This window comes from Topomyia yanbarensis, chromosome 3 (assembly GCF_030247195.1).
Source record: "Topomyia yanbarensis strain Yona2022 chromosome 3, ASM3024719v1, whole genome shotgun sequence".
Lineage (NCBI taxonomy): Eukaryota > Metazoa > Arthropoda > Insecta > Diptera > Culicidae > Topomyia > Topomyia yanbarensis.
This window is the reverse complement of record NC_080672.1, coordinates 265,189,578-265,211,834: the sequence shown is the minus strand read 5'-3', so window position 1 is coordinate 265,211,834 and position 22,257 is coordinate 265,189,578. Positions and strand designations below refer to the sequence as shown.

Here is a 22,257-nt window from a genome sequence, read left to right as displayed (position 1 = left end):
TTTATGCCGATGAGACACAGTGAAACCGAAACTTGTCTTGGCTTAGCAGGCCTATGCGAAAGCACTATGCTATATTTCACCCTAAGGAGGAAAATTTGGTAAAAACCAAAATTTCTCGCTAGGGTGAAAATTTGTTGGTAAAAACCAGTCTTTGTACAGGATAATATAACCTAAAATTTATCGAATGGAACGGAAACTCGATATTTATATACCAATGAACGAAAACTGGATGCAGATGCTGGAGAAATTTTCAATCGAGCGAATCAGCAAAATATCTAGAGATCATCCGCGAAGGACAGTCGTGAAGTCTTCAACACTAAAAGTACATCATTAAAGTATAGCAGAAACATAAACTTTTGATGTTTCTGCTATACTTTAATGATGTACATGTAGTTATAAATAAAGTAAATGTACCCACCTGGAAATCTCTCTCATGAAGCAGGATCGAAACAATTACAAAAATATTATTGATTAAAAATATCTGCATTTTAGCGATTGTTACATCGTGGTTCGATTTATCAAAAGCGGCAGATTGGTTGTTGTTTGTTCTCGACATTCCACACTCTTTATTATGTAGGATATTGTTGGATGCTTTTAACAGAAAGTGAGTCGCTGGCAAACGTCCAGATGTAAAGCCATGTTGATCATCACCAAGGTATTGCTGTCAGTGCGCCTTACAATGTTTCATAAGGAACAGCTCGAAAAAATTGGAGATAGCTCGCAATGAAGTTATACGATTGACGTCTCACTTAATTCCTTTTTTGCGAACTGGAAACATGTTCGCGTTTTTCTTGCAATCCATCTCAAGATGGAAATATGCCACTGGCAAGAGATGCTATTACGATGGGAATAAGCGGAGTCACCCAAACGTCGATGCGACTTTTTAAAAGTTGTGGAGGAAATCCGCCTGGTCCAGGATTGAAAAACGATTTAAACCAAGAAGAAGCTCAGCTATTAATCGTTTCATCAACATCGATAGCACCCAGATTTTGGTCCACGTCCAGAACCGGGTCGATTTGTTTATGTTGCGATGAGAATGAATCAAGCGAAGAATTGTTTTTACCTTGGAAGAGAAAAACCAGGACAAATCAAGCATTTCCCTCGAAGTCCCAGGAAAGTCTGCCAAAACCCTCTAAGAACGGTTGGTTTCAAAATCGTCCAATGAAGGACGTTCGTTGGACCAATTTGGACAACGTCCAAATAACCGTTCAACGAACGTCCATCGTTGGACCCGTGTTGAACGATTTTGAAACAATTTTTTGGACGTCTCAGTGGGAAACCAGGACATGTCCTGGGAAACCAGGACGTCTGGTCACCCTATATAACTATGTTGTGTATTCCAAAATCATTGAGACTAGAAAAACTCTAGAACCCAGTAAAGTTCAGCCGGAAATGAACTGGAATTCTGGCTGGTTCCAGTTCGTCCACGGGCTGCAGTGACACAATCGATTCTAACTAGAATCGGTTGTGTCACTGGAGCCGGAATACGAACTGGAACCAGCCAGAATTCCGGTTCATTTCCGGCTGAGCTTAACTGGGAAAGAGAACTGCGGAGACTCCATTTTGGATCGATTGGATTCGCGTTTAGCTGTCAAAAAACGGATCCAATCGAACATTGCCTATCTTTATCAAGATGCCTATCTTTATCAAGATGGGAGAAAGGTGGGAACATTTTACACTTTTGATTGTATTAGTATTATACTTGCAAAATTAAGCATGGCGGCCGGGGCCCTTGAAGTAAACATCAACATCCGAACGAGCATCCTGATTCTTTGGCGCACGATGAAAAGTGAGAAAAGGCCGAGCTTCACTTCGGATCTATCGATTACAACACTTATGGACACTTTTTACCACGAAAAAAAACCGATTAAATTAACTTTTGCTGAACCGAAACGAAACTTATGGCAACAGAAGGGCCCGCCACGTCAACTGTTTGTGCTTTTCTACTTCATATCCTCTTGTTTTTTAGGCTTCATCAAACAACAAAAAAAAGTGACAACCGCACTCACACACAAAAAAAAATGTGCACACCTGTATCCGTCTTGTATCTTTATAACATAGGACGTGTTGCCATACAATTACGTGGCATACGTTGCCAAAAATGCTGTTTTTCTCTCCGCAGTTCTCTTACTAGAGTTTTTCTAAGTGAGACAAGCTGGGGCGACATTATGGAACCATTTCGAATCGACTTTTTCATACAAGCTTGCATACAATAAACCTTTCGTTTCGAGATGCGCAACGCCACCCCTGTTAATTATGTCAAACTGTAGCGTGCCTGGTGGTGATAACCCTACGAATTAAAAAAGCGACGTAAGTAAACAAGAATAATGGTTTCGCACCAAATCGACATTCTTCACTAAAATTTCGTTTTTATTGCCCCATTCTCAATTCTGTGCTTCTCATAAGAATATATACACCCAGAGCAATATACGTGCATGCCGTAGCTGAAGCGATTCATTTGTGCAACAATGCCTTCTGCAATGTCCTTGAGGGATTTTATTACATACACTTTATACACAGACTAGCGAAGTGTCAAAATTTGCAGCCAAACGGACTGTCAAAAAGTGCAGCCAAACGAGCATGATGATTTTGAGAGGGGAAGTACAAGAGGAAGCCCATGCAAAGCTTATGGGAGCTTCCGTGATGCCAGTTTACATTCATGGTTGCTAGTTTTACTGTTTTTCTCTGCGCTAGTCTGTTATATAAAGTGTCTGTAGATTTTATCACATTTGCCCGAACAGGGATACCAGGTATCTTTTTCAAATGTCTTTACATTTTATAAAAAATGTCTTCATTTGTCTTCAACGGCCAGGATTCTAAATCGGTTATTGATTTTCAGTCAGATCTCTGCCAGAAGTCAGGTATCTGGATAAATTTGTCTTCAAAATGAAAATCACGTCTTCACAACATTTTAAATGTCTTCAAATTGAAGACAAATCTTCAAATCTGGCATCTCTCCCGGTCAAAAAAAATGCGGACGAACATGGTTAGGCGATTTATAGTTATGGCGTTTTCGCTTGAACCCGAAACTGAGTCAGGTTCTAACCCCAACCGCTGTCAGTTCATACATTTTGACAGCAGTTGCCCGGTCAGCGTGGCAAGCAAAAAGTTAGCAAAAGTTGAGCAAAGCGAAATTGATGCTGGCAGCGTTTCTGCGAGCATTTTGCGCGATTTGTGCGAGAATTCTGGCAACGAATTCGCTCAAATGCAACAACCGTTTTGACAGAAGCGGTTAAACCAACCGATGCTGCTCACTTTTATTCATAATCGAGCCAGAAATGTACGGCCAAGATCTCTGCACGCTTCCTGCCATATCTTTGTCAGATGTTTTGCTCGATTCGTGCTAAATTCTACCAGGTAGGAATTGCCAGAATCTTTGCACAGTTTATGTCCGAGTTATGCTAGGGTTTAGCTCGGTTCCTGTCAAAATTTGCCAGAAAACGCGAGCGAAACCGAGTTCGCCCTAGCTCAACTAACCCGACAGGATACGCGCAGAAATCTGACAGGGCTGCCAAACCAAGACTTACAGAAATCTAGCAAAGCAGTCTCTGCCAGAAAATTTGCTCACTGGGTGGGGTTACCCTCTAAGAACGGTTGGTTTCAAAATCGTCCAATGAAGGACGTTCGTTGGACCAATTTGGACAACGTCCAAATAACCGTTCAACGAACGTCCATCGTTGGACCCGTGTTGAACGATTTTGAAACAATTTTTTGGACGTCTCAGTGGGTAGAAACTGACTCAGTCCCAGTTAAACTTATTCCGGAACCGGTTCGGATTTCTGAATGGAGTCATTATGGATTCCAAATCAAATGCAACAACCGATTCCGACTCAGAATCGGTTTTTGCATTTGATTTGGAATCCATACTGACTCCATTCAGGATTCCGAATCAAATTCCGAATGGTTTGACCGGGGTTTCGCTTCAAGCAAAAACGACACGGTTAAAATAAAGTACCCAATAATGAGTATCAGAAATACCCATTTTGTTATTCAATTTCAGCTGTCATGAATTGGGTACTTTTTCGAATTTTAATCTGGGTAAAATATTACCCATTTCGATATTGGTGTGCAACAAGAAAAATGGGTAAAATATTACTCACAAATGGTTGAAAAACACTTAGCAGTTTTCTAAGTTTAGGTTTCTGGAGAAGACGACATTGCAAAGGCGGATGAAACTGTTGGTTAATGGAATGGCACAACAAGCCAGATCTAGCTACGTGATTCGTCCTGTTGCGCAGGTCGGTTAGCAAGGATCTTGAGGTACGTCTACAACACGCTTAAATATTCAAAAATATGCTATCAATTTTTATTGAAATTAAAGGGCAACAGAGCGGATTTCGATGGTAATGAAACGTGCCATCAAACACAAATTTGTATTTAGTGCCTTATCGATTCCAGTCCTGCCGCGGGTGTTATTCCGAATTTTGAAAGCGGAGTAGAAGGTCTAACTCAAGTGCAAGCTGGGACTACGTACGACGTATAGGCAGATTCAGGAAAAGCTATTATAATAATGAAATGGATAGAAGCATGATATAGAGATATTACAGGCATAACAAAGAGATATTTTTTAATTTTTTTGCAAACCGAACTAATTATTCTCCGAAATAACCATATTCTGTCTTCTGAATGTACTCAAAAGTGGGTATATTTCTACCCATTTTCAAATCGTTTAAATATATCAAACTGGGTAAATTATCACCCAGTTTTTGTCGTATACAAGTGATACCCATTATTGGGTATGCGATGCTTACTCAATAAATGAGTTTTCAAGTTTTGTCGGAGATGAGTGTTGTGATACGCATTAATGGGTACTTTATTTTAACCGTGGACATCGGACGGTTGTGTCACTGGAGCAGGAATACGGTGATATCAGATCTAGTGGATGAAGTTTCGAGTATACTTTCGTAAAAAATAGGTACATTTCCGTTCGTCTAACTGGGTCATTAAATGAGAAAAAAAATCTTTTTTTATTACATCGCTGGAATTGAAATTGATTCTCTTGGAATAAAGGTGATCTGAATAATTTAATTCAGGGTGATTCGCCATGAGATTTTTTTTATTGTAGTAAAAAAATTGAAAAATGGAGTAAATCGCGAATTGTTTATTTGTCAATCGAAAGAACATTTTTTGCCAGTAATTGTTTGAAAACAATTTCTTTTAAATGTTGACCATGTTGGCGCTTTAGGTAGTCCATTCAACTGGTCCAATTTTTGATGACGCATTCGAGCATTTCAAGTGGTATCTGGCTAATTACTCGAGTAATGTTGATTTCCAATGCTTAGGGATGTCACCGCTGCTATGTTTTCTTCACTGCGTGCTGGATGCGGTCGATTTGTTCGCTAATCATCCAATAACGAGAACTACAACGCTTTCTTTTTGGTTGTATGGCGAATAGTTGAATCAGTTGGCCGATTATGTCGACCATGCTATGGTCGGAGTGCACTAAACGCATTTTCCACAGATCGCTGATTTTCGTAATATAGTTGAATAATTTGAAGATGGTGAGCCAGTGTAAGTCGTTCTATTATGAAATGGCAAACAATACTAAACTACAATAGCATGACAGTTTGCAGTTAGTACCCGTTACCTACTAGAAAATGCCCTGTTAAAAACATCATGTTGAACCACCCTGTATATGCCAAGGTTTTAAACTAAAATTAAGGACATTTGAAGTAAAATAAGAACGCTTTCCAAAATAAGGACATGTCCTTTAAAATAACGACGGTTGGTAACCCTATAATATATATCATACTGTGTTGCGTTTCGGCTTCGCCTCATCAGAAACCAACACTAACTTATTGTCGGAATAGATTAGCGCCGGCTTGACGCAAATCCCTTAAAACTAAAACACACTTTATGTTTCAATCGAACGACTGATCAAACGTGATGTCCCGTTCGAGCAGAAGTTCAGTTTATGCCGATGAGACACAGTGAAACCGAAACTTGTCTTGGCTTAGCAGGCCTATGCGAAAGCACTATGCTATATTTCACCCTAAGGAGGAAAATTTGGTAAAAACCAAAATTTCTCGCTAGGGTGAAAATTTGTTGGTAAAAACCAGTCTTTGTACAGGATAATATAACCTAAAATTTATCGAATGGAACGGAAACTCGATATTTATATACCAATGAACGAAAACTGGATGCAGATGCTGGAGAAATTTTCAATCGAGCGAATCAGCAAAATATCTAGAGATCATCCGCGAAGGACAGTCGTGAAGTCTTCAACACTAAAAGTACATCATTAAAGTATAGCAGAAACATAAACTTTTGATGTTTCTGCTATACTTTAATGATGTACATGTAGTTATAAATAAAGTAAATGTACCCACCTGGAAATCTCTCTCATGAAGCAGGATCGAAACAATTACAAAAATATTATTGATTAAAAATATCTGCATTTTAGCGATTGTTACATCGTGGTTCGATTTATCAAAAGCGGCAGATTGGTTGTTGTTTGTTCTCGACATTCCACACTCTTTATTATGTAGGATATTGTTGGATGCTTTTAACAGAAAGTGAGTCGCTGGCAAACGTCCAGATGTAAAGCCATGTTGATCATCACCAAGGTATTGCTGTCAGTGCGCCTTACAATGTTTCATAAGGAACAGCTCGAAAAAATTGGAGATAGCTCGCAATGAAGTTATACGATTGACGTCTCACTTAATTCCTTTTTTGCGAACTGGAAACATGTTCGCGTTTTTCTTGCAATCCATCTCAAGATGGAAATATGCCACTGGCAAGAGATGCTATTACGATGGGAATAAGCGGAGTCACCCAAACGTCGATGCGACTTTTTAAAAGTTGTGGAGGAAATCCGCCTGGTCCAGGATTGAAAAACGATTTAAACCAAGAAGAAGCTCAGCTATTAATCGTTTCATCAACATCGATAGCACCCAGATTTTGGTCCACGTCCAGAACCGGGTCGATTTGTTTATGTTGCGATGAGAATGAATCAAGCGAAGAATTGTTTTTACCTTGGAAGAGAAAAACCAGGACAAATCAAGCATTTCCCTCGAAGTCCCAGGAAAGTCTGCCAAAACCCTCTAAGAACGGTTGGTTTCAAAATCGTCCAATGAAGGACGTTCGTTGGACCAATTTGGACAACGTCCAAATAACCGTTCAACGAACGTCCATCGTTGGACCCGTGTTGAACGATTTTGAAACAATTTTTTGGACGTCTCAGTGGGAAACCAGGACATGTCCTGGGAAACCAGGACGTCTGGTCACCCTATATAACTATGTTGTGTATTCCAAAATCATTGAGACTAGAAAAACTCTAGAACCCAGTAAAGTTCAGCCGGAAATGAACTGGAATTCTGGCTGGTTCCAGTTCGTCCACGGGCTGCAGTGACACAATCGATTCTAACTAGAATCGGTTGTGTCACTGGAGCCGGAATACGAACTGGAACCAGCCAGAATTCCGGTTCATTTCCGGCTGAGCTTAACTGGGAAAGAGAACTGCGGAGACTCCATTTTGGATCGATTGGATTCGCGTTTAGCTGTCAAAAAACGGATCCAATCGAACATTGCCTATCTTTATCAAGATGCCTATCTTTATCAAGATGGGAGAAAGGTGGGAACATTTTACACTTTTGATTGTATTAGTATTATACTTGCAAAATTAAGCATGGCGGCCGGGGCCCTTGAAGTAAACATCAACATCCGAACGAGCATCCTGATTCTTTGGCGCACGATGAAAAGTGAGAAAAGGCCGAGCTTCACTTCGGATCTATCGATTACAACACTTATGGACACTTTTTACCACGAAAAAAAACCGATTAAATTAACTTTTGCTGAACCGAAACGAAACTTATGGCAACAGAAGGGCCCGCCACGTCAACTGTTTGTGCTTTTCTACTTCATATCCTCTTGTTTTTTAGGCTTCATCAAACAACAAAAAAAAGTGACAACCGCACTCACACACAAAAAAAAATGTGCACACCTGTATCCGTCTTGTATCTTTATAACATAGGACGTGTTGCCATACAATTACGTGGCATACGTTGCCAAAAATGCTGTTTTTCTCTCCGCAGTTCTCTTACTAGAGTTTTTCTAAGTGAGACAAGCTGGGGCGACATTATGGAACCATTTCGAATCGACTTTTTCATACAAGCTTGCATACAATAAACCTTTCGTTTCGAGATGCGCAACGCCACCCCTGTTAATTATGTCAAACTGTAGCGTGCCTGGTGGTGATAACCCTACGAATTAAAAAAGCGACGTAAGTAAACAAGAATAATGGTTTCGCACCAAATCGACATTCTTCACTAAAATTTCGTTTTTATTGCCCCATTCTCAATTCTGTGCTTCTCATAAGAATATATACACCCAGAGCAATATACGTGCATGCCGTAGCTGAAGCGATTCATTTGTGCAACAATGCCTTCTGCAATGTCCTTGAGGGATTTTATTACATACACTTTATACACAGACTAGCGAAGTGTCAAAATTTGCAGCCAAACGGACTGTCAAAAAGTGCAGCCAAACGAGCATGATGATTTTGAGAGGGGAAGTACAAGAGGAAGCCCATGCAAAGCTTATGGGAGCTTCCGTGATGCCAGTTTACATTCATGGTTGCTAGTTTTACTGTTTTTCTCTGCGCTAGTCTGTTATATAAAGTGTCTGTAGATTTTATCACATTTGCCCGAACAGGGATACCAGGTATCTTTTTCAAATGTCTTTACATTTTATAAAAAATGTCTTCATTTGTCTTCAACGGCCAGGATTCTAAATCGGTTATTGATTTTCAGTCAGATCTCTGCCAGAAGTCAGGTATCTGGATAAATTTGTCTTCAAAATGAAAATCACGTCTTCACAACATTTTAAATGTCTTCAAATTGAAGACAAATCTTCAAATCTGGCATCTCTCCCGGTCAAAAAAAATGCGGACGAACATGGTTAGGCGATTTATAGTTATGGCGTTTTCGCTTGAACCCGAAACTGAGTCAGGTTCTAACCCCAACCGCTGTCAGTTCATACATTTTGACAGCAGTTGCCCGGTCAGCGTGGCAAGCAAAAAGTTAGCAAAAGTTGAGCAAAGCGAAATTGATGCTGGCAGCGTTTCTGCGAGCATTTTGCGCGATTTGTGCGAGAATTCTGGCAACGAATTCGCTCAAATGCAACAACCGTTTTGACAGAAGCGGTTAAACCAACCGATGCTGCTCACTTTTATTCATAATCGAGCCAGAAATGTACGGCCAAGATCTCTGCACGCTTCCTGCCATATCTTTGTCAGATGTTTTGCTCGATTCGTGCTAAATTCTACCAGGTAGGAATTGCCAGAATCTTTGCACAGTTTATGTCCGAGTTATGCTAGGGTTTAGCTCGGTTCCTGTCAAAATTTGCCAGAAAACGCGAGCGAAACCGAGTTCGCCCTAGCTCAACTAACCCGACAGGATACGCGCAGAAATCTGACAGGGCTGCCAAACCAAGACTTACAGAAATCTAGCAAAGCAGTCTCTGCCAGAAAATTTGCTCACTGGGTGGGGTTACCCTCTAAGAACGGTTGGTTTCAAAATCGTCCAATGAAGGACGTTCGTTGGACCAATTTGGACAACGTCCAAATAACCGTTCAACGAACGTCCATCGTTGGACCCGTGTTGAACGATTTTGAAACAATTTTTTGGACGTCTCAGTGGGTAGAAACTGACTCAGTCCCAGTTAAACTTATTCCGGAACCGGTTCGGATTTCTGAATGGAGTCATTATGGATTCCAAATCAAATGCAACAACCGATTCCGACTCAGAATCGGTTTTTGCATTTGATTTGGAATCCATACTGACTCCATTCAGGATTCCGAATCAAATTCCGAATGGTTTGACCGGGGTTTCGCTTCAAGCAAAAACGACACGGTTAAAATAAAGTACCCAATAATGAGTATCAGAAATACCCATTTTGTTATTCAATTTCAGCTGTCATGAATTGGGTACTTTTTCGAATTTTAATCTGGGTAAAATATTACCCATTTCGATATTGGTGTGCAACAAGAAAAATGGGTAAAATATTACTCACAAATGGTTGAAAAACACTTAGCAGTTTTCTAAGTTTAGGTTTCTGGAGAAGACGACATTGCAAAGGCGGATGAAACTGTTGGTTAATGGAATGGCACAACAAGCCAGATCTAGCTACGTGATTCGTCCTGTTGCGCAGGTCGGTTAGCAAGGATCTTGAGGTACGTCTACAACACGCTTAAATATTCAAAAATATGCTATCAATTTTTATTGAAATTAAAGGGCAACAGAGCGGATTTCGATGGTAATGAAACGTGCCATCAAACACAAATTTGTATTTAGTGCCTTATCGATTCCAGTCCTGCCGCGGGTGTTATTCCGAATTTTGAAAGCGGAGTAGAAGGTCTAACTCAAGTGCAAGCTGGGACTACGTACGACGTATAGGCAGATTCAGGAAAAGCTATTATAATAATGAAATGGATAGAAGCATGATATAGAGATATTACAGGCATAACAAAGAGATATTTTTTAATTTTTTTGCAAACCGAACTAATTATTCTCCGAAATAACCATATTCTGTCTTCTGAATGTACTCAAAAGTGGGTATATTTCTACCCATTTTCAAATCGTTTAAATATATCAAACTGGGTAAATTATCACCCAGTTTTTGTCGTATACAAGTGATACCCATTATTGGGTATGCGATGCTTACTCAATAAATGAGTTTTCAAGTTTTGTCGGAGATGAGTGTTGTGATACGCATTAATGGGTACTTTATTTTAACCGTGGACATCGGACGGTTGTGTCACTGGAGCAGGAATACGGTGATATCAGATCTAGTGGATGAAGTTTCGAGTATACTTTCGTAAAAAATAGGTACATTTCCGTTCGTCTAACTGGGTCATTAAATGAGAAAAAAAATCTTTTTTTATTACATCGCTGGAATTGAAATTGATTCTCTTGGAATAAAGGTGATCTGAATAATTTAATTCAGGGTGATTCGCCATGAGATTTTTTTTATTGTAGTAAAAAAATTGAAAAATGGAGTAAATCGCGAATTGTTTATTTGTCAATCGAAAGAACATTTTTTGCCAGTAATTGTTTGAAAACAATTTCTTTTAAATGTTGACCATGTTGGCGCTTTAGGTAGTCCATTCAACTGGTCCAATTTTTGATGACGCATTCGAGCATTTCAAGTGGTATCTGGCTAATTACTCGAGTAATGTTGATTTCCAATGCTTAGGGATGTCACCGCTGCTATGTTTTCTTCACTGCGTGCTGGATGCGGTCGATTTGTTCGCTAATCATCCAATAACGAGAACTACAACGCTTTCTTTTTGGTTGTATGGCGAATAGTTGAATCAGTTGGCCGATTATGTCGACCATGCTATGGTCGGAGTGCACTAAACGCATTTTCCACAGATCGCTGATTTTCGTAATATAGTTGAATAATTTGAAGATGGTGAGCCAGTGTAAGTCGTTCTATTATGAAATGGCAAACAATACTAAACTACAATAGCATGACAGTTTGCAGTTAGTACCCGTTACCTACTAGAAAATGCCCTGTTAAAAACATCATGTTGAACCACCCTGTATATGCCAAGGTTTTAAACTAAAATTAAGGACATTTGAAGTAAAATAAGAACGCTTTCCAAAATAAGGACATGTCCTTTAAAATAACGACGGTTGGTAACCCTATAATATATATCATACTGTGTTGCGTTTCGGCTTCGCCTCATCAGAAACCAACACTAACTTATTGTCGGAATAGATTAGCGCCGGCTTGACGCAAATCCCTTAAAACTAAAACACACTTTATGTTTCAATCGAACGACTGATCAAACGTGATGTCCCGTTCGAGCAGAAGTTCAGTTTATGCCGATGAGACACAGTGAAACCGAAACTTGTCTTGGCTTAGCAGGCCTATGCGAAAGCACTATGCTATATTTCACCCTAAGGAGGAAAATTTGGTAAAAACCAAAATTTCTCGCTAGGGTGAAAATTTGTTGGTAAAAACCAGTCTTTGTACAGGATAATATAACCTAAAATTTATCGAATGGAACGGAAACTCGATATTTATATACCAATGAACGAAAACTGGATGCAGATGCTGGAGAAATTTTCAATCGAGCGAATCAGCAAAATATCTAGAGATCATCCGCGAAGGACAGTCGTGAAGTCTTCAACACTAAAAGTACATCATTAAAGTATAGCAGAAACATAAACTTTTGATGTTTCTGCTATACTTTAATGATGTACATGTAGTTATAAATAAAGTAAATGTACCCACCTGGAAATCTCTCTCATGAAGCAGGATCGAAACAATTACAAAAATATTATTGATTAAAAATATCTGCATTTTAGCGATTGTTACATCGTGGTTCGATTTATCAAAAGCGGCAGATTGGTTGTTGTTTGTTCTCGACATTCCACACTCTTTATTATGTAGGATATTGTTGGATGCTTTTAACAGAAAGTGAGTCGCTGGCAAACGTCCAGATGTAAAGCCATGTTGATCATCACCAAGGTATTGCTGTCAGTGCGCCTTACAATGTTTCATAAGGAACAGCTCGAAAAAATTGGAGATAGCTCGCAATGAAGTTATACGATTGACGTCTCACTTAATTCCTTTTTTGCGAACTGGAAACATGTTCGCGTTTTTCTTGCAATCCATCTCAAGATGGAAATATGCCACTGGCAAGAGATGCTATTACGATGGGAATAAGCGGAGTCACCCAAACGTCGATGCGACTTTTTAAAAGTTGTGGAGGAAATCCGCCTGGTCCAGGATTGAAAAACGATTTAAACCAAGAAGAAGCTCAGCTATTAATCGTTTCATCAACATCGATAGCACCCAGATTTTGGTCCACGTCCAGAACCGGGTCGATTTGTTTATGTTGCGATGAGAATGAATCAAGCGAAGAATTGTTTTTACCTTGGAAGAGAAAAACCAGGACAAATCAAGCATTTCCCTCGAAGTCCCAGGAAAGTCTGCCAAAACCCTCTAAGAACGGTTGGTTTCAAAATCGTCCAATGAAGGACGTTCGTTGGACCAATTTGGACAACGTCCAAATAACCGTTCAACGAACGTCCATCGTTGGACCCGTGTTGAACGATTTTGAAACAATTTTTTGGACGTCTCAGTGGGAAACCAGGACATGTCCTGGGAAACCAGGACGTCTGGTCACCCTATATAACTATGTTGTGTATTCCAAAATCATTGAGACTAGAAAAACTCTAGAACCCAGTAAAGTTCAGCCGGAAATGAACTGGAATTCTGGCTGGTTCCAGTTCGTCCACGGGCTGCAGTGACACAATCGATTCTAACTAGAATCGGTTGTGTCACTGGAGCCGGAATACGAACTGGAACCAGCCAGAATTCCGGTTCATTTCCGGCTGAGCTTAACTGGGAAAGAGAACTGCGGAGACTCCATTTTGGATCGATTGGATTCGCGTTTAGCTGTCAAAAAACGGATCCAATCGAACATTGCCTATCTTTATCAAGATGGGAGAAAGGTGGGAACATTTTACACTTTTGATTGTATTAGTATTATACTTGCAAAATTAAGCATGGCGGCCGGGGCCCTTGAAGTAAACATCAACATCCGAACGAGCATCCTGATTCTTTGGCGCACGATGAAAAGTGAGAAAAGGCCGAGCTTCACTTCGGATCTATCGATTACAACACTTATGGACACTTTTTACCACGAAAAAAACCGATTAAATTAACTTTTGCTGAACCGAAACGAAACTTATGGCAACAGAAGGGCCCGCCACGTCAACTGTTTGTGCTTTTCTACTTCATATCCTCTTGTTTTTTAGGCTTCATCAAACAACAAAAAAAAGTGACAACCGCACTCACACACAAAAAAAAATGTGCACACCTGTATCCGTCTTGTATCTTTATAACATAGGACGTGTTGCCATACAATTACGTGGCATACGTTGCCAAAAATGCTGTTTTTCTCTCCGCAGTTCTCTTACTAGAGTTTTTCTAAGTGAGACAAGCTGGGGCGACATTATGGAACCATTTCGAATCGACTTTTTCATACAAGCTTGCATACAATAAACCTTTCGTTTCGAGATGCGCAACGCCACCCCTGTTAATTATGTCAAACTGTAGCGTGCCTGGTGGTGATAACCCTACGAATTAAAAAAGCGACGTAAGTAAACAAGAATAATGGTTTCGCACCAAATCGACATTCTTCACTAAAATTTCGTTTTTATTGCCCCATTCTCAATTCTGTGCTTCTCATAAGAATATATACACCCAGAGCAATATACGTGCATGCCGTAGCTGAAGCGATTCATTTGTGCAACAATGCCTTCTGCAATGTCCTTGAGGGATTTTATTACATACACTTTATACACAGACTAGCGAAGTGTCAAAATTTGCAGCCAAACGGACTGTCAAAAAGTGCAGCCAAACGAGCATGATGATTTTGAGAGGGGAAGTACAAGAGGAAGCCCATGCAAAGCTTATGGGAGCTTCCGTGATGCCAGTTTACATTCATGGTTGCTAGTTTTACTGTTTTTCTCTGCGCTAGTCTGTTATATAAAGTGTCTGTAGATTTTATCACATTTGCCCGAACAGGGATACCAGGTATCTTTTTCAAATGTCTTTACATTTTATAAAAAATGTCTTCATTTGTCTTCAACGGCCAGGATTCTAAATCGGTTATTGATTTTCAGTCAGATCTCTGCCAGAAGTCAGGTATCTGGATAAATTTGTCTTCAAAATGAAAATCACGTCTTCACAACATTTTAAATGTCTTCAAATTGAAGACAAATCTTCAAATCTGGCATCTCTCCCGGTCAAAAAAAATGCGGACGAACATGGTTAGGCGATTTATAGTTATGGCGTTTTCGCTTGAACCCGAAACTGAGTCAGGTTCTAACCCCAACCGCTGTCAGTTCATACATTTTGACAGCAGTTGCCCGGTCAGCGTGGCAAGCAAAAAGTTAGCAAAAGTTGAGCAAAGCGAAATTGATGCTGGCAGCGTTTCTGCGAGCATTTTGCGCGATTTGTGCGAGAATTCTGGCAACGAATTCGCTCAAATGCAACAACCGTTTTGACAGAAGCGGTTAAACCAACCGATGCTGCTCACTTTTATTCATAATCGAGCCAGAAATGTACGGCCAAGATCTCTGCACGCTTCCTGCCATATCTTTGTCAGATGTTTTGCTCGATTCGTGCTAAATTCTACCAGGTAGGAATTGCCAGAATCTTTGCACAGTTTATGTCCGAGTTATGCTAGGGTTTAGCTCGGTTCCTGTCAAAATTTGCCAGAAAACGCGAGCGAAACCGAGTTCGCCCTAGCTCAACTAACCCGACAGGATACGCGCAGAAATCTGACAGGGCTGCCAAACCAAGACTTACAGAAATCTAGCAAAGCAGTCTCTGCCAGAAAATTTGCTCACTGGGTGGGGTTACCCTCTAAGAACGGTTGGTTTCAAAATCGTCCAATGAAGGACGTTCGTTGGACCAATTTGGACAACGTCCAAATAACCGTTCAACGAACGTCCATCGTTGGACCCGTGTTGAACGATTTTGAAACAATTTTTTGGACGTCTCAGTGGGTAGAAACTGACTCAGTCCCAGTTAAACTTATTCCGGAACCGGTTCGGATTTCTGAATGGAGTCATTATGGATTCCAAATCAAATGCAACAACCGATTCCGACTCAGAATCGGTTTTTGCATTTGATTTGGAATCCATACTGACTCCATTCAGGATTCCGAATCAAATTCCGAATGGTTTGACCGGGGTTTCGCTTCAAGCAAAAACGACACGGTTAAAATAAAGTACCCAATAATGAGTATCAGAAATACCCATTTTGTTATTCAATTTCAGCTGTCATGAATTGGGTACTTTTTCGAATTTTAATCTGGGTAAAATATTACCCATTTCGATATTGGTGTGCAACAAGAAAAATGGGTAAAATATTACTCACAAATGGTTGAAAAACACTTAGCAGTTTTCTAAGTTTAGGTTTCTGGAGAAGACGACATTGCAAAGGCGGATGAAACTGTTGGTTAATGGAATGGCACAACAAGCCAGATCTAGCTACGTGATTCGTCCTGTTGCGCAGGTCGGTTAGCAAGGATCTTGAGGTACGTCTACAACACGCTTAAATATTCAAAAATATGCTATCAATTTTTATTGAAATTAAAGGGCAACAGAGCGGATTTCGATGGTAATGAAACGTGCCATCAAACACAAATTTGTATTTAGTGCCTTATCGATTCCAGTCCTGCCGCGGGTGTTATTCCGAATTTTGAAAGCGGAGTAGAAGGTCTAACTCAAGTGCAAGCTGGGACTACGTACGACGTATAGGCAGATTCAGGAAAAGCTATTATAATAATGAAATGGATAGAAGCATGATATAGAGATATTACAGGCATAACAAAGAGATATTTTTTAATTTTTTTGCAAACCGAACTAATTATTCTCCGAAATAACCATATTCTGTCTTCTGAATGTACTCAAAAGTGGGTATATTTCTACCCATTTTCAAATCGTTTAAATATATCAAACTGGGTAAATTATCACCCAGTTTTTGTCGTATACAAGTGATACCCATTATTGGGTATGCGATGCTTACTCAATAAATGAGTTTTCAAGTTTTGTCGGAGATGAGTGTTGTGATACGCATTAATGGGTACTTTATTTTAACCGTGGACATCGGACGGTTGTGTCACTGGAGCAGGAATACGAACTGGAACCAGCCAGAATTCCAGTTCATTTCCGTCTAAACTTTACTGGGATTATGTTCAATTTTGGTACACGGTTAAAATAAACTACCCATTAATGAGTACTACCCAGTTAAACTCATTCCGGAACCGGTTCGGAGTCCTGAATGGAGTCAGTATGGATTCCAAATCAAATGCAACAACCGATTCTGAGTCGGAATCGGTTGTTGCATTTGATTTGGAATCCATACTGACTCCCTTCAGGATTCCGAATCAAATTCCGAATGGTCTAACCGGGTAGAAGTACTCAGTTTTCAGTTCCATTTCAGCTGCCACTATATGGATACTTTTTCGAATACGATGATGGATCAAATTTACCCATCTTTTAATTATCATTCGGCGATAAAAATAAGTAAAACATTACTCATAAATGGTTGAAAAATATTTAGAAATTTTAAAAGTGCGTGATAGTCAAGAGGGTGAATGTTTTGACGTTTCTTTAAAAAATGAGTGAAGCCAACATAAGCTGGCTTTCTGGCTCGGCTAGTTGTCAAAAATGACAGCGAACGCGCTTTAAGCAACATTCACATCGCCACGAGCCAATGTTGTTACTCGACCTGAAACTTATCGACTGCAAACAAACTTCATTTTGATGTGCTTAACTAGTACTCAGGTGATAAAAGCGTTCGGATTTTGTGGAGAAGAAGCGATGCAAGAGAAAGCGTAATTTTTCATATATTGTTATTAATTACTTGTTTTGAATCCAACTTTTAAACAGTGTTATACAGTTCATGTGAACAGACCTTGAACATTTGAAACGTAGCTAGCGCTACTATGGCATTTGGTGGCAGCTTCAGGCAACAAACAGTTTTCACGGGGCTGGTGATAGTAGCAGGTGAATGATAATGTTAGAGCTTGTGGATCCTGATATTAAAAACATCCATTCAAGTAAGTTTTGAGAATCCTTTCTGTAATCTGTCTAATCTGTTATTTTCTTTATATCTGGTATCGTGCATTCCTTGATATATAATCAAAACATCTGTCGATCTGTATCATAATGATCTTCATATTTTTGTTTAACAGGCCAGGACTCGAGTAAAGATTAATAGCTAACCCTCTAAACTAGGAGTAGTAGAATGTCATCGATTCCACCCTAGCAAGGTTAACGGCGCAAGATTTCGGAGCCATTTTTCGGGTATGAAATCATTACGACTCATACTGACATACTGAAGAAGTAATACAGGGCACAGCAAAGTCATCACACTGAAAATCAGTTTAGGACATGGCGAGATCAGTTAAATTAATCAATATATATTTAACAATTCATTTTTTTTTAATTTTATGCGATCCGAAAGAATTTTTTACTGATAGTACTAAAAATGGGTACATATTTACCCATTTTTAGTTCATTGAAATATTTAAAACGGGGTAAAAAATTACTTATTTTTTATATATACAGACAATATTCATTATTAGGCATTCCATGAGACGTTTCTGATCAGCTGATTATTTCTTGTTTACTTCTTCTGACGTTACTCCGAGGTGTGCGACGTCCGACAATATCGTTGATTCGGTCCAACATTAAACGAATCGGACTAACGAAAGATGCTTGTCGAACGAGTTTTTCTGCTCGCAGGAGTAGACTTGTTGACAGAACCCACCGTTGAATTGTCAATCAAACGTCTAATGGATTGCCTAATTGGGTATGCGATGCTTACTCAATAAATGAGTTTTCCCAGTTTTGTCGTAGATGGACATCATAATACCCATTAATATTGTATTTTATTTCAACCATGTAAGAAATCTTTAAGTGACTCCGATTTGAAATGAGTTATTTGAGCCGGAATTCCTGATCAATGACTGGATAGAAGGGTGGCCAGACCTACCGATTTATCGGTAGTCCTACCGATTTTGGTCTTCCCTACCGATTCACAGACGACTAAGGCAAAACTACCGATATTTTGTTATACCTACCGAAAACTACCGATGTTTATTGATTTTGGACTAATCCTACTCAACTTTCCTTTTTTGGGTTGGATTTGGTCAGAGATCTGTGTTTTCAGTATTTTACAATATTCTATCCCTCTAAGAACGGTTGGTTTCAAAATAGTCCAATGAAGGACGTTCGTTGGACCAATTTGGGCAACGTCCAAATAACCGTTCAACAAACGTCCATCGTTGGACCCGTGTTGAACGATTTTGAAACAATTTTTTGGACGTCTCAGTGGGATGTCAACGATGTCAACACTATCCCAGTGAGCAAATTTTCTGGCAGAGACCGCTCTGCTAGATTTCTGCACAGAGAACAGACGTTCATCTTCAGCATTCAACTTGTGTAAAATCTCTAACGGTTTCGAAGGTAGTTTGGATATCTAAACCAGGTGCGCTACTGTCGTCATGTTTTTTTGTGGCTGAGTGCGACAGAATTGACAGCGGTTATTTCTCTACCCAGTCAAACTAGTCCGGAACCGATTCGGACTTCCAGCATGAATTCCAGCTCAAGTGCGTCAACCGATAGAGTCGGAATCGGTTGTTTTCTTTGAGCTAGATTCCATGCAGAATCCATCCAGGATTTCGAACCGGTTCCGGAATCGATTTGACGAATAGTTGGGATAGGTTGGTGTGGCGGCGCTAGTGTTTTTAGTAAATTAATTCAAATGTTTATACACGTTTTTTAAATATTTTTGTTCGATCATGGATGTCTGTTCTCTGTGATTTCTGTAAGTCTTGGTTTGGCAGCCCTGTCAGATTTCTGCGCGTATCATGTCGGGTTAGTTGAGCTAGTTAGTTATGTGGTTTTCGTTTGAGGCGAAACTGAGTCAGTTCCTAACCCCAACTGCTGTCAAAATGTATGAACTGACAGCGGTTGGGGTTAGAACCTGACTCAGTTTCAGGTTCAAGCGAAATCGCCATTAGTTATTTGGAATCCATACTGACTCCATTCAGGATTCCAAATCAAATTCCGAATGGTTTGATCTGGATTTCTCTTACTTTCTTTTTAAATTTTGATCATAGTAAACTGTTTTCACTTCAAATTCTGTAAGTATTTCCGTTTAGTGTTTTCGTGACTTTGGTGTAAAAAATTGAATAGACGGCTCGAAATGGATTTAAACGCACAGGTACTAGTTGGTTAGCGTGGTTAAATATAAAATACTTTTTTATTTTTTCCAATTTTCTAACCATTACAATAACAATTGACACAAATTTTATGTAACTGACAAGTTTTTGTTTTGCTGATAAATTACAATTGTGTAGGTAAACAGCACGGACCACCAGCTAATGGATCAGCCAGAAGTTGTCGAAAATGTGGATGACCGTGTTTCGTCTGGTGACGAGTCGAATGATTCAGAAGGACATGAAATATGTCAAGACATAGTTGCTGAAGTGCACGCTTTGTACCAAAGCGATAAATCTATCGTTCTTGTAGAACTTGTAAAAAGTCGCATTCAACAGATTAAGCTCAAACGACAAATTGATGTGCTCAAGCTTGTCCTAGATAAATCATGCGCTGCTAAGACGAAGCTACAGCTTAATTTGGCCTGCAGCAACAGAATGGTGGTGTGCTTGCAAGAAGCGTAAACAACACTGAAACATTCGGTGTTATCTTTGTTTGATATTATTTATATTTTAGGGCAAAAGAACAAGCAAATCTATCTGCCAAAATTACCCAGCAGTACAATATTGTCGTGGATATGATAGGAGAGATAGATCTCAAACGGCTGAAACTCATTAAAGATAGCCGTGAACGTCGGATGGAGTCCACAACTTTTGAAGAAAAAATGAATCAAATTGAAAAAGAGTGTATTATAATCGCCATTCATATTATTTTTCTAAATTTTATGATATGCTATCTATTTTAGTACAAGAGCAAACATCTTTCGCAAAATCAGAATCCGAGCGCAACTGCCAACTACGGGAGCAAATAGAAGAGTTGGTTAAAACCAACTACGCTCTAAAGGATCAACTCACAGAGGCAGATAAGACACATCAAACATTGATTTCTTCCCACTCAGTCCAACTGAATGAGATTGAGATTCATATGACAAAAATGAACGAACAGCTAGCTAAAGCTGATGAACGTATTGCCAGCGAAATACAAACAAATTCAGCGCTTAAAAATACTATCGATTCTGTTCTGGCTGAGAAGACTCATCTTTCGATGGAAGTAACAGCAATGGAAATAAAGTTCGCGCAGCTAGAGAAAGAGATGGAAGTCAAATTACAGGAAATGGAGAATTCCTACCGAATACAACATGAAACGGAGAATATAGAAGCTAGTGAGAAATACGGGCAGATGAAAGAAAACGCCATCCAAATGGAATTAGAAGTTACAAAACTAACTGGAACTATTGATAACATGCAAAAAGAGCTCAAGGATGCCAATGAGAGATTGGATCACGAGAAAAACAAGGTCGAAGAATTTGAAAATAAAGTCGGCGGTATGCAAGCTATTCTTGAAGATCGAAATAATGAAATATATTCGCTTCATGCAAAGTTGAACGGTGAACAGAAGCGATTTGAGGAACAAAAACAGCAACTTCAACAGAAATGCATGGAGATTCAAAATCAGTTGGAGGGCTTTCAAAAGGAGTCAGAAGTTAAAGATTCTAAAATTGAAAAGTTGGAAAATGATCTGGCTAGTCATGCTGCGAAAATATCTTTCATGGATTCGCAAATCAAAGAAAAGGAAGGCGAATTGTTATCGTTGCCGGATAAGTTGGCAAAATTAGAACAAGCCAACAACAGGATCGCCCAGCTGGAAGCGGAACTTTCTAAGATGACTTCGTTCGAGCAACAGCTTTTAGAAAAAGAAGTCAAAGGTCGTGCATTGACACCACAAATAACTTCGACGCCATGTCATGAGATCGATCTAGGAAGCAGCTCTGATGTCACGTCGGCTAAGAAACCACGAATTTCTGATCAAGAAGGCGTAAGCGGTTCTAACTACAGTACGTTTCAAAGCAACGTCCTTCGAAAGCGAGCTCCTTTGAAGTTTTTCGGAGCCCATTCTGTGAATACCCGTTCACCTCCGCAAGAGTCAATGATAACCCATGCAAAGACCTTTTTTGGGACGAACCGTCGGAGTGGAGCAAACGTGGACCTCAATTTGAGTTTTGCGGTAAGATGTAGCTTATATTATTTTGTTAAATAAATATTACACAGTAATGTACAAATTTTTAGAGTACTGTTAATATCGACGACGAACCATTGGAAACAACGAGTGCTTCTAACAGCTCTTCCATCCGAATGGTGAAACCGTTCTTTCGGAAACAACAGGAGAAACAGTGAACAACTGTTGAAGTGACACTTTTCATGTTTCCCATTTTTGTTTTTGTGCACCATTGAATTCAGGATTATTTATTAATTTCTTCTCGAAGAAAATATTTGCGTTACTCCGTTGTTTAGTAATATAGTTTTAGTTTCGATTATTTAGTATAGGTGTTATTATTTCACATGGAACTACATTCCTGGAAAAATAAAAAAATTGTCGAATTTTCAAGTGGAGAAAGAGATCAGTGGATACCAAGATACGAAATAGCCATACTTCTATTCTTGTATCATTATAGGTATATTCCTGTCCTTTAAAAAAAAACATTAACGTGGCCTATGCCGAC

At 39.5% G+C, this 22,257-nt stretch overlaps 2 protein-coding genes across 2 annotated transcripts in view; both read left to right on the top strand.

Moving 5' to 3' along the window:
• The window catches only part of LOC131689175 (rhythmically expressed gene 2 protein-like), a 54,621-nt gene that overhangs the window by 23,575 nt on the left and 8,789 nt on the right, over positions 1–22,257 (top strand). The window lies entirely within an intron of this gene.
• On the top strand, positions 19,552–22,075 carry LOC131689173 (myosin heavy chain, clone 203-like). Its single transcript, XM_058974080.1, has 5 exons — positions 19,552–19,761; positions 19,898–20,217; positions 20,274–20,443; positions 20,503–21,761; positions 21,824–22,075. The coding sequence occupies exons 1-5, from the start codon at positions 19,744–19,746 to the stop codon at positions 21,929–21,931; spliced, it is 1,875 nt and encodes a 624-aa protein (XP_058830063.1). The 5' UTR covers positions 19,552–19,743; the 3' UTR covers positions 21,932–22,075.

What these genes read in the sequence shown, in the direction of transcription:
- LOC131689173 (XM_058974080.1), top strand. An exon ending in GTGGTGTGCTTGCAAGAAGC is followed by an intron (nt 20,218 to 20,273) that starts GTAAACAACACT and finishes TTTATATTTTAG; the next exon opens with GGCAAAAGAACAAGCAAATC. An exon ending in ACCTCAATTTGAGTTTTGCG is followed by an intron (nt 21,762 to 21,823) that starts GTAAGATGTAGC and finishes ACAAATTTTTAG; the next exon opens with AGTACTGTTAATATCGACGA.